Below are 12,029 nucleotides of genomic sequence, written 5' to 3' on the forward strand. Positions count from 1 at the left end.
ATCTTCCTGTAAAGCCCCCTGAACGTGCGAAGATGTGTCAACCTGAGGAACGTCCAAACACCAGCAAACCCTCTGATTACCAAGCAGAAACAGGTGTGTCCTGAAGGCCCTCTGAGCTTAATTTGTGAATAATTATACAGTGACACATACACAAAACAAAGAGCTTTGAAATTGGAATTTATCTTTCAGTTTATTGCCCAAAAAAAAACACCTTTATCCTTGAAAACATTTAGTATACAGTCTTTAAAAAAGGATAGTTCTCAACTGAGGCAAAAGACAGGATTACGGTGCCATCTGCTGTCAGGTGTGCCAAATGGGAGTTGTCATGAGGGAAGAAAATAAACGATTTTGATGTTTTAAAACCTCATGAAGAAGGCCCGTCTGTTTTTTTGTACAGCACCAGCAATACAAAATCTAAAAAGAGGACATATTCCTCCTTCTTTCTTGATTTTCATGTTCCATAGGCAGATGAGAGGGCGAGCTTCCCCTCTTTGTACAAAGGTTCCTGTAAAGAAAAACAAACAAGGTAACCACAACCCTGAATATGTGATAGAGAATGGAGGATTATTTGATATCATTAGTAAAATTTTGGTGGTTTGCTTACAGTCAGCTCCTCTTCTTCCTCCTTGCCTGCATCCCCCCAGTCTTCTTGTTCCTCTGTGGGGTCGTAGTTATACAGAGGGATCAGCCTGTGGCGCAGCTCGTCCAATCTGAAGCAAAACATACAAGAGAAACCAAATCATGACTGAATACAAGAAAAACAACGTGAACAATTTGATTTAAAAGAGATGCTTTGCAGAGACCACCTTACCTTGCTCTCCTCCTGATATAAAGAACCTGAAGAGAAGCACAACAACAAAAACTTGAAGATAACACTACGGTGTAATGAAGTCACGTAAAGTTAACTATGCAGAACGTATCTTACCGCTGCCACTACACTTCCAATCAGTGTGAGCAGTACAAGGGGGATGAGTAAATAGTAACCAGCAAATCCAGGTTTGGGGTTTGTGGGGAAAATGTGTGGAGTTGTGAGGTTGGAGCGCATTTCTTTAGTCCCAATCTCCTCCATCATACGCCCATCTGCTCCATGCACCTCAGCTGACACCTTTGTGACACATTCAGTGGAGCGCCGCTGCTGTCATTCCCACTGAGAGGCCACGTTTCTCAACCACAGGAAGACTCATGAGTATTGCTGTAGAGAGAAGAAGAATTTAAAAAAGGCTTTCAAAGAAACTGACCAGGAAGTTGATGATCGTACAAAGGAAGTTTCCTGTACCGTCCAAAACATTCCTCAGCTTAAAGAAAACCCTTGAGTGATTCAGTCTTACCTTATGTGTCATGCGTTGAGTGTGTGGATAAACATTTCTCTCTGCTGCTTTAATTTCACTTCCTATGAGAAGCTCACTGCTCCCAAACCTTAACCTGCTCAATGACATTCCTGAGTGAGGAGTGGATGTAATGTAGTCGGTCAGTATGGTTCAACTGGATAGATGTGTTTGTTACTGGAAAAGGAAGTTCGCACCTTTACATTTATCGGAAACACAAATGGTTAAAGCATTAAAGGTAATGCGTTTGTTTTGGGGTTTTTTTGTCTTCTGGCTTTAACTTTTCCTAAATCTTGCTGTTTGGTTGTCTGCTGTTAGACTGTCCCTCCGCTTTGTCCGTCAAACCACTTCATAATATCTGTTTTAAAGCTGCTACTTAAATGGAGATATTATATATTACACACATGAAATGTTCTCTTTTCCTCCAGCAGAGGGAGAGTTGTTGTGGGCTGCAGGAGGGAGAGGAGGGGAGGGACACAGGCAGCAGACAGGGCTGAGGAAACACAGATGGGAAGGTCCCTGAACCTTTTACAGGTCTAACTCGCCGAGCATGGCTACATGTCAGGCATTCATCTGGTCGAGACGGGGTGAGAGCTTTAAGGGTAAGTTACACACAAAATACATTGAGTTCAAAAATACTTGCATTGAGATTAAAGTTAGGTATTTGTACTGTACTGAACTGTATTGGAAGCTTATCTAACTGTGAGTATGCTGACTTAACTGAAACATATCAGTCTGTTTGTATGGATTACAGTTTTGACTGAATTTGTCATTTCAGTTAACTCATGTTCAGCATGTGGAGTTAAAGTTTCGATGTATGAAGTAATTGTAGTAGTGGTGAAGACTTGTTTCACTTTACACAAGTGTTCCTTAGATGAAGAGGCATGCACCGGTGGATTTCCTGTTAAGATTTGAAAGCATGTTAATGATTAGACCAACGTTTATCCTCAGGTTGAGCTAGACTCGAGCCATAAAACACCTTTCTTGACCTGCCAGTAAGTCTGCATAAGGGATTAGAAGTTTTAAGCAATTTCTTTAACTGTTAGTCGGCTGCCTTTAAAATCGATCATCGATTAATCATTAATAATATATGGAATGTTTTGGACTTTTTTTTTCCTATTTGAAAACAGTTTTAACCACTGACATGATCTATGTTTGACGCAAAATCCGAGTAGGTTGCATTAGAAGTTAAAAGAGCAAGTAAAGTAAACAACAAGTTACTTGAATGATAAACTAAATAACACAAAATGATGAACCAGCCCAACAAAATCCATCCCATCTCGAGGCTATTAAATGGATAAATGTAGGCTAACAATGTCAGTTTGTATAGGATGTCTTTTTGTCTTTCATTTTGATATATCTGATAAGCAAATATATTTATTTGATGTATTTGTGCCCATCTCTGATTGGTTGTTAATACTTTTTTAATTAGTTAAATTCTTAGCTGCGATAAATCAATTAATGGTCAATCATAAACAGCCCTAGTCTCTATTGTAATTAATGCCTAATTCTGTTTTTTGTGATTTTTTTTTTCTTTACCACATAATTGTTGAAATGAAGTGAGCACGTGCTGAGATAAAGCATCACCCGGGAGCGCTTGTACATCTTCCTAACATGTGATGGATCCTCCTCAGAGGCGAAATGGATCAATCCAGAGACAAGATGCAAGCGACTCTGACCTCCCCATGCCCCTAACTGAGGATCAATATGGAGCGCACATTTATGAGCGCCTTGAAAACTTTCCTGAAGATAATGACGCACATATATATGAGACCACCTTGTCTGGGCTCATTGCCCCAACTGAACCCCAACCCAAACCTCCAGGGAATACAGAAAGCACGAATTGGCCTAAGCCTGTTCGTCCCCCTCCACCCCCACCCAGAACCAGACTTCCTAGTGCACGTTTGCCGGAAGGACAAGGCAATGCACCCCCGCCTGTTCCCCCCAGGACGCGAGCATCCCTCAGCATGAGCAAAAAGCAGTTGTCCTGTGACCTCCCTGAGCCCGCTCACAAACTGAACCGTTCCAGGACTGAAATAGCGAGACATGTGAGTATCTCTCGTAGTTTCTCCCTCAGCAAAGACAAAGAGCTCCTTTTATGATTCAATACAACAACCCAAATTAATCATTTTTTTCCCCCACACATCAGGACCCGTTCACCATCAGTCTGATAGACACCCCACAGGGCAGCACCAAGAGCCTGGTTTCTTTTTGTGCTGCAACTTCAAAGTAGGAGAGAGAATTAGTTCCTACATCTTTATACAATTTAATTTTTCAACATAATCTATTTTGTAACGTGAATGAGATAAATGTATTGTACTGTATATAATGAATTTGAAGCGCTCTGTTGGGATAAAACGAACAAAAAACTTTACTTGTTGACAGATTCTCTGTATCTGCTTTTTGGTCCTTCAGCTCAGCCTTGTTTTGAACCTTTAGTGAGCAGATATGAATCATGCTGTTCAACCATGTTGAAGCGTGGAACATGTTTGCCATCATTCTTTCAGTTTCATACTGGCAACCTGTTTTTCTTTTCTGTCTCTGGCAGTCTTATGTCACACTACAAGCACGCAGACAGCGTTCACAACTCAGGTATGGTGTGGGGTCGCATGTTACATGTGCACCCTGCACTGCTGCAGCAGGTGGAGGTGACTGTCAGTGTGGCCACTGAGTGGGATGATAACCAGGTCCCCCTCCCCACCACAGGTAAGATCAGCCATCACAGAACCACAGTCACTCATGTAGGAAGATAGATTTTCATCAGAAATGGTGGCTTGTTTAACAAAACAGATCATAACACATAAAAACATATAATTTTTTGGGACTTGAGGAGCTACCCTGTAAAATGTGTGGGTACATTTTATTCGTACATGGTGACTTCATGTAAATCCCATCAAAGGTTTTGTTAAAATCCAACCTGAGCATGTTAAATCAACCACAGACAGTACGTGTTAACGCCTGCGTGGGTGTGTAGGGCCTTTATTCTGTGATAATCATGATTGCAGCTGCTAGATAAATGTAGTGGAGTTGAAAACACAATGTTAACTCTAATCTTTTATCCAGTGAACAGGACAGTGAAGAGTCTGATCGATGAAGTCTTCCAGCTGCTGGACCTCCCTCGCAGCACAGATGGGCATTATGTTTTAAAACTGTGCGACTCTGACGAGTACCTCCGAAAGTAAGTCACAAATCCAGAAACGATAAACTAGTAAGTATACGATGCTGTCCTCAAACATGGTGCGTTTAATCTCATGCACCAAATGCAATTTTTCATACCTCTCCCTAGTGAAGAGCTGCTGGGACTGCACGAGACTATTCAGATTTACTACAAGTCAGAGCAAGAAGTGCCCCTCCGACTGCTCAACATGAACAACCTCAAACACCGTCTGACCAGGGATGTAAGTCAGTTCAAACTCCTTCAGTGTTTCCCACCCACAGTGTTGATCATTAACTAAGAGAGGCCGGCCTGTCTTCAGTCTTGAAATGCTGTTTGTGTCTGGCCCCTAGCCAGCGTGTTATCATCAGGGCTGTAAAAGCCTCCACCCTGACTTCTCGACTTTGCTCTGTTTACACATCACGTCACAGCGGGTGGCATTTAGCAGGAAGAATGAAATGGAATAAAGGTGAAGCCAATGTGGACTTAGAGTTATAGCCACAAAAAGCCAATTAATGCCATTTAATTACCCCAAATGCTTGATTAAACTTCTATATATAGATGGATGTTAACCTATGTTTCTCCTCTGAGGTTGAGGACGACGTAGCCTCATTCAAGCTGTGCGAGGTCCTGCGTCCTGTCTCTGTCTTCATCGCCTGCAAGTAAGATCTCTAGATGGTCCTGCATCCCTAATCCGTTTTTATGAAATGGTTTCGATAACAATGACAGGTGTTCAGTGGGTCATGTGTCAACCGGCGTCTGTTTGTAGAAAACATTAGGAAAGGGAGCACTGCTTTGTGGTTTCCTACCACTGTGACACCTGTGTGTGTGTGTTTAACCTTTCCTCGTCCGTCAGGTTGAGTCTGCAGGAAGTGCTCAATAGCTACAACAGAGAGGTGACACAGCTGATGAGATTTAAGGTTAGTAAAGAGAGGGTAATATTTATCTAACTCACACAGCCCTCGTTATCATCTAAGGGTAATTCAGATATATCTGTGGGAGTGATGCATGAAAAGTTGACTTCCTGATGTTTCTCTTTGTGTCTAAAGTCTGGGATGAACGTTAATGTGATCGTGGACTGTGTTCGCACCATCAGCAATCTTCTGTGTGGGCTCTCCTGTCAGGAGCTCGAGGAGACTATAGGCAGGCTCAACCGAATCAACCCCATACCCCTGGTATAATATCCCAACGTTCATTTGTGAATCTTTCCCTGTGGTGAAGGGCTCCTCATTCAAGCAGTGTAATCCTTTCACCTTTCATATCTGCCAAAGTATTGTGACACTGCAGTGCACCAAAGAAATGTAAAATACCTCCTCATTCCTCCAATCGGCAATACAAAGCTTTGTTTTTTTTTTTTTTTCTTTTTTAGAGTCATGAGGAGATGGTTGAGTGTGAAACAGGTGGGTATCTGTTACTCAACAGCAAAGCCATTGTTGTGCGCATGGGTGTGTTAGTATGTTAAGGTTTTATGGTGTGACTCTTAACCACTAGAAAACCCCTGATCACCATATTAACTTCCTTTTAGTTATGTCACACTGTTTTGACTGCGTCTAAATATATGCAATTCTGCAAGACACAGCAGGCATGAAAGTGCTATAAGACCATTCTTAGCAATATTATCTCGTCTATCATATTAACATTTAAAATTGTCCAAAATCTCAATTAAGTGCAATTTAATGTCTATTGTACAGGGAGCAGTGAATGAAGAAGAGGTTTTGATCGAGCCAAGGTTTTTATTTTCAAAGGGACAATTCGTCCCCAAATTCAAAAACACATATTTTTCCTCTTGCCTGAACTGCAATTTGTCCATCTATGGTTTAATGTCAGTTGTTGAGTTTTGGAGATATCGGCTGGAGGTATAATGTGACTAGATGGCACTCAGCGTGTGGTTCTCAAAGGGCAAAAACATTACATCTGAATAAGTCAGCAGCAAAGTCTCTTTCCAGAAATCACGACCTACTCATGATAATCCACTGGCCTTGTTGTGAGCAGTTTCATGCAGGAACAGTTTTCCTTCACCATCACCGTGCAGAAGGAAACTTGTATCTACACATGGAGGACTCAATAAATAGTTTATTACACACCATGATGTAGTAAACAGATATACGTGTTCACTGATGTATTTGTTGGCGCTAATTGGTTGAGGCTCAATGATAATACAGAAAAGAATAACTGTTACTGCACATTAACACATATGAATAAATATTCGCATACCTGTGAAAACATTGTAGTGTTTTATAAACAAAGTATCAATTGTTTTCATACTGTTTATAAACACATTATAGGGAGGCTTATGTGTTTCCTGTCAAAACTAATGTTATGTCTCCGTTTTCCAGCCATGATCATGCTTCACAAGGAGCTGCATAAAGTGCTGCAGGTCTTTTTTGACAACTTCCATTCAGACTTCAGAGGTCAGGAGTTCACCAACAAGCTGCAAATACTTGACGTGGAGAACAACACTGAAATCTTACAATTCAACATCGCTGCTCTCTACCAACTACAACCCGCCTGGATGATCAAGTATGTGTGCATTTATAGTCACACACAGACATGCACACATTATGATGCATGTGCAGAAATGCAAGCGAACACATACTGTTGAACCGCATCCTGACCAGGGTTTGTTTTGCTTTCTCTTTCCTCTCCTTTGTTTTCAGTTATGAGTGCTTCTCTGTTTCCTGTGATTTGACGTACGGAGCGACAAAGATCTGTGACACAGGCATTTCTGAAAATATCAGCACTGCCTTGTCATACGGAAACAAGATCCAGTGTAACCGCATGTAAGAGCCTCTTAGTGTACACTTTGTCATATTCTACTTCCTCCTTCCTTATTCTCATGAGAATTCCTTCACCACTGATGAGGAAGTGAAAGTTGATGTATATGTGTTTATGAGAGAAATTACCTATAGCTCATTTTAATACACTGACTAAATTCTAGTTAAGAAAAAACAAGGAAAAATATTTATGAGCTATGTTTATTTATGTTTTTTTTGACTGCATGTGCATGTTGTTGGTTTTCAGGATGGTGTTCCCTGTTCCAGTCAATCAGCTGCCATATGAGTGCATGTTGACATTTCGCCTCAAGGGCTCCAAGCGAGGCAAGAACCCTGAGCTTTTAGGCTGGGCCGTACTACCTCTTTACTGCGACAGGTAGGTGTTTACACAACGTTCACACCACCTCGTAAAGGTTTTGACTGAATGCTAACACGGGAGGAGGCTGGGAAGGTGGAGGGAGTTAACGTGAGCTCACGGTTTAACAAGCAGCAGATGTTTTTATGGACTTTCTGTTTTAAGAGAAAGGTCGTCGACATAAGTAATCGGAGGGTGCATGAAACAAACACGTGAATATAAAATGACTCCCGTGCCTGTCGAAACTACCGCGAAGATCAGTTTGTAAAATCGGCGGAATGCCTCTTTATGACAAGTGAGGTTCAATGGAAGAGAGTTTATTTGAAACTGTTGGATTCATAGGCCAACTCCATACAAATAGGTGGCAATATATCAAATCCTCATAGTAACAACTAACTGCTGCTAACTGTAGCTGCCGTTAGCGAGAAAGCTCAGTTAACCATGCAGACTCTGCCTGGACTGGGAGCTCGGAGCACTCGGAGCGTTGGTGTTGTTTACAACACAATATATAGACATTTTTGATATAATAGTCAAACATTTAATCAATTTCTTTTCACAGTCTGTTTATAATGTTAGTTAACTTTTGAACGATTTAACTAAAATTCATACATACTGCACCTTTAAACTGTTACCAGTGCATAATCTGACAGTAAATGTGTTTATAATGCTATAATTAACACTTCAAAAGCATTACCAAATATTTCTACTATCATACAGTGCTTCATGTACATTTTATAAACTCATTCCTGAGCTCTTCACCGACACTGACATAGTATTTGTACTCTGTGTGTTTAGGACTCTGGTGATGGGGACCGTTCTGCTCAGTATGTCCACGCTGGCTGAGTTTCCAGCTTCTCCCTCTCCTGCTCTGTTTGACAGCCACAGACAAGCCGTCGGGGTCATACTGCAGGTCAGTATCACTGGACAACTCTGCCCCCTGTTGACCTAAACACAAACTACACCACATTACCTGCTCAATCATTCATCTTCCCATAATCCTCCAGCTCGAGTTTCAAGATCATTTTGAGTGGAAGTATCAGAGGCCCATCGCACTCCCTGGTTCAGCCCTGTTTACTCAGCCTTGTGAGGCACTGCAAAAGAAAATGTTGAAAGCCTCTAAGAAGCACTGCCTCTGCTTGTGAGTAGAAGAAAACGACACACATTATAGAGATCTGTAATCGCTCCCTTTCCCTTAACAAATCCTTGAAATGTTCTCTCCCCCCCCCCTCAGTCTGACAGAAAATGAGAAAGCCTTCCTCTGGAGTAAACGTTACTGTAGTGACAAAGGAAGCACTTTCCTCCACCTGCTGCTGGGTGGGGCCCCCCGGTGGCAGCCTGAAGACTTGACAGAAATCTATACTGTTGTAGAGAACTGGCCGATTCATCTACCTGAGGAGGCCCTCTTCCTGCTCAGCGACAAGTGGGTTACATTTGGTTCACATACAGAAATATGGACACAGTCCCTATGCAGCGCTGCAAAGACCAAGTTTGTTTGTTGTTGCTTGTTTTGTAAAGTGTTTTGGTTCATAGCTACAGTATGTCCTGTCGTGGAAAAGAAGCAATGAAAAATGCTCCGTTACAAGTAATATTTAGAGTATCATTTATGTAAAAGTACATAAGTATTAGCATCAAAATATACTCAAGCAGACTAGTAACCCAAAAGCTATAATCACAACCATGATTCAGGTTTACATTCGTCTGTTTGGTGATGTCGAACATATTTTTCAGTTTTCATGATCAGACTGTGCGAAGGGCTGCGGTTCACTACTTTGAGCAGATACCAGATGGAGAGCTGGAGTTGTTTCTGCCACAGTTGGTCCAGGTAAGCACACAGACAAGTGTTCAACACACCTATGAGATAAGGTGACTGCACACTCTGTATTTTCCTCATCGGTTTGATGTTGGTTTCATCAGTCATCCTGTCCTGCAGGCTCTGAAGAGTGAGTGGGAGTTAGATGGACCTCTGGTGATGCTGCTGCTGGAGAGATCATTGAAGAGCATACAGATTGCCCAGCAACTCTACTGGTGAGCCAAAGAGTTAGACATCAGACTGAGGGAATGTAAATTTGGATTAGTAATGTAGCAAAATGACAGAGTGAAAGTTAAAGCTGCTCTAGGAAAAATTTGTTTTGAGTCTTTTGATGCTCAGTAATTTTCTCTGCAGCACAAAAGTTTTATTAAAGTTTTACATGCTGGCAGGCTGCTGGAGGACGCCAACAGTGAACCCTACTACCAGAGCTGGTTCAGTAAGGTTCAGGCTGCCCTGCGGCACTGCTGCGGCCAGGCACTGAGGGAGGAGCTGGAGCGCGAAAGCCGCCTCGTGTCTGTGCTCGTACAGGTGGCGGAGAAGGTTCGAACTGCTGACAAGGCTCGCCGTAAGGTATCCAGCTCTCTCATCTTCTCATTTATTAATGTACTCAGTCACAGCAACGTAATCCATCATTGTTATGATGACTAATTAACTTGACTAACTTGGTTGTTTGATTTTTGTGCATTTCTCTGCAGAATGTATTGAAGAAGGAGAAAGCTAAGATTACTGACTTCTTCAAAGGTGGGATCAGCTGTTGTCTGGCGCTGGATCCTGCTGTTCGTGTAAAAGCATTGGACGTTGAAGTAAGAACGTCACACAGATACCAGAAAAGATGCATAAAACAATTTCTAATTTCATTTTACATAGCGGAGGCCTTCCCCAGGTATTAATTTACCAATATTCTGTTTGGTACATCATTTATATTTAAGGCAAGATCCAGAACCAATTTCAATCTGGCTTGTTTTTGGTTTTTTTTAAAATCTTTTGCAAATCCAATTATATAGTATATAAAAATGAAATATGCTCTACAGCTGTCAAGGAGATTTTTATATATAACAATACTAAAGTCTGACACGTCTAACACAGCTCTATAGCAGGAGTGTTTACTTGTTTCCGTCGATGTGTCGCCTACAGGCCTGTAAGTTCTACAACTCCAACGCTGCTCCTCTGGGGATCTCATTCATCTGCTCTGACCCTCTGGCTAAGAACATCAGTGTCATCTGCAAGGTTGGTAATAATGTGTTATTTTATTGATCTCCACTGGGCCTCATGAAAATTTTAATATTGGCCCACTGCCTTTTATTCTTGCCTCCTTCAAAGGGAAATTAAAGCTCATAGTCTGCTCATTTCAACACAAAGAGAATACCTGTGAAATGGCACTCGTCAAGTCAAAAAGCAGCCTTTTTTCAAATGGTGTCATAACTCGGTTAAATATTGTTTCAGACAGGAGATAACCTGCGTCAGGACATGCTGGTACTTCAGATAGTCCGTGTGATGGACAGGGTTTGGCTTCAGGAGGGACTCGACCTGCGAATGATCACCTTCAGATGTCTTTCTACGGGCAGAGCTCAGGGTCAGTTTGTGTTTCTGAACGCACATTAATTTTTCCCTCGTCTTATTTCTCTGTGGTTGTGAAGTCATGATTTTCTATATATATTCTATGTGGTTGTCAGGCCTGGTGGAAGTGGTTCCAGAGGCGGTGACCCTGGGGAAGATTCACCAGGAGTGGGGTCTGGGTGGCTCCCTACGAGAAGACACACTAGAGAAATGGTTCAACAATTGGAACAAAACTAAGGAGGACTATGAGAAGGTGAAGACCAACACAAACTCTGTGATAACTTTACCATTATGCTTGATTTTAAACTTGAGTGTTCACTTTCGCTCCTGCTGTGTATCTATGCGCAGGCTGTGATGAACTTCATCCACTCGTGTGCAGGGTGGTGCGTGGCCACCTTCATCCTCGGGATCTGTGACCGCCACAATGACAACATCATGTTGAAACACAGTGGACACATGTTTCACATCGACTTTGGCAAAATTATGGGCAACGCACAGAAGTTTGGAAGCTTTAAAAGGCAAGTCGAGGAAAATACGAGCAGCAGTTTGGAAGTGAAAAGAGTGGTGTTTTTGTTTAAACGGCAAAAAAAAAAAAAACTCAGAAGAGGATCAAGTCAAAGACAACGATTTGAATTCACAAGAATCTTCCCCCACTCTTTTTTTGTCACGGTAGGGACCGATCACCATTCATCTTTTCATCTGAGATGCAGCACTTCATCACAGGCGGGGGGCTGAAGCCTCAGCGCTTGCATCGCTTTGTGGAGCTGTGCTGTGAAGCTTACAACATAATCAGGCAGCGCTCTGCACTGATACTCAGCCTGCTGGAGCTGGTAAGATCTTAATAGCGATATCTGAGAATAACTAATATTACATAAAACACTGTTTCATTCGTGGTGTGCATGTGGTTTCTAGATGCTACATGCAGGAATGCCTGAACTGAAGGACACTAATGACCTGCAGTACGTCCAGAACAACCTCAGAGCTCATGACACAGACCTGGAGGCCACATCCTACTTCACAAAGTAGCTTAATCCACAACACATGAATACACGCA

The 12,029-nt window shown here is 42.0% G+C and overlaps 2 protein-coding genes across 2 annotated transcripts in view; one reads left to right on the forward strand and one right to left on the reverse strand.

Moving 5' to 3' along the window:
* pik3c2g (phosphatidylinositol-4-phosphate 3-kinase catalytic subunit type 2 gamma) overlaps positions 1-12,029 on the forward strand; it is a 16,383-nt gene continuing 4,354 nt past the window's right edge. The window contains exons 1-27 of the mRNA XM_084364339.1: positions 1-93; positions 1,754-1,927; positions 2,886-3,373; positions 3,475-3,554; positions 3,874-4,031; positions 4,389-4,503; positions 4,612-4,723; positions 5,071-5,141; positions 5,336-5,399; positions 5,529-5,654; positions 5,849-5,879; positions 6,816-6,999; positions 7,137-7,259; positions 7,501-7,629; positions 8,404-8,518; positions 8,613-8,746; positions 8,840-9,028; positions 9,337-9,430; positions 9,539-9,633; positions 9,808-9,988; positions 10,114-10,221; positions 10,553-10,645; positions 10,862-10,991; positions 11,092-11,228; positions 11,324-11,493; positions 11,649-11,805; positions 11,888-11,997. Coding sequence (XP_084220465.1) covers positions 2,945-3,373; positions 3,475-3,554; positions 3,874-4,031; positions 4,389-4,503; positions 4,612-4,723; positions 5,071-5,141; positions 5,336-5,399; positions 5,529-5,654; positions 5,849-5,879; positions 6,816-6,999; positions 7,137-7,259; positions 7,501-7,629; positions 8,404-8,518; positions 8,613-8,746; positions 8,840-9,028; positions 9,337-9,430; positions 9,539-9,633; positions 9,808-9,988; positions 10,114-10,221; positions 10,553-10,645; positions 10,862-10,991; positions 11,092-11,228; positions 11,324-11,493; positions 11,649-11,805; positions 11,888-11,997 — 3,335 coding nt within the window. The 5' untranslated portion in view covers positions 1-93; positions 1,754-1,927; positions 2,886-2,944. The remainder of the gene's footprint in view (positions 94-1,753; positions 1,928-2,885; positions 3,374-3,474; positions 3,555-3,873; positions 4,032-4,388; positions 4,504-4,611; positions 4,724-5,070; positions 5,142-5,335; positions 5,400-5,528; positions 5,655-5,848; positions 5,880-6,815; positions 7,000-7,136; positions 7,260-7,500; positions 7,630-8,403; positions 8,519-8,612; positions 8,747-8,839; positions 9,029-9,336; positions 9,431-9,538; positions 9,634-9,807; positions 9,989-10,113; positions 10,222-10,552; positions 10,646-10,861; positions 10,992-11,091; positions 11,229-11,323; positions 11,494-11,648; positions 11,806-11,887; positions 11,998-12,029) is intronic.
* LOC311263837 (small integral membrane protein 29-like) lies at positions 268-1,393 on the reverse strand. The gene is made up of 5 exons (XM_084364168.1): positions 1,329-1,393; positions 926-1,192; positions 812-837; positions 605-710; positions 268-505 (listed from the first exon to the last, which is right to left on the reverse strand). The coding sequence occupies exons 2-5, from the start codon at positions 1,070-1,072 to the stop codon at positions 452-454; spliced, it is 333 nt and encodes a 110-aa protein (XP_084220294.1). The 5' UTR covers positions 1,073-1,192; positions 1,329-1,393; the 3' UTR covers positions 268-451.

This window comes from Pagrus pagrus (assembly GCF_965226575.1).
Source record: "Pagrus pagrus genome assembly, chromosome: 10".
Taxonomy (NCBI): domain Eukaryota; kingdom Metazoa; phylum Chordata; class Actinopteri; order Spariformes; family Sparidae; genus Pagrus; species Pagrus pagrus.

What these genes read in the sequence shown, in the direction of transcription:
- LOC311263837 (XM_084364168.1), bottom strand. Translation starts at nt 1,072, where the DNA reads ATGATGGAGGAGATTGGGACTAAAGAAATGCGCTCCAACCTCACAACT. An exon ending in TATATCAGGAGGAGAGCAAG is followed by an intron (nt 711 to 811) that starts GTAAGGTGGTCT and finishes GTTTTGCTTCAG; the next exon opens with ATTGGACGAGCTGCGCCACA. An exon ending in AGGAAGAAGAGGAGCTGACT is followed by an intron (nt 506 to 604) that starts GTAAGCAAACCA and finishes TTTTCTTTACAG; the next exon opens with GAACCTTTGTACAAAGAGGG.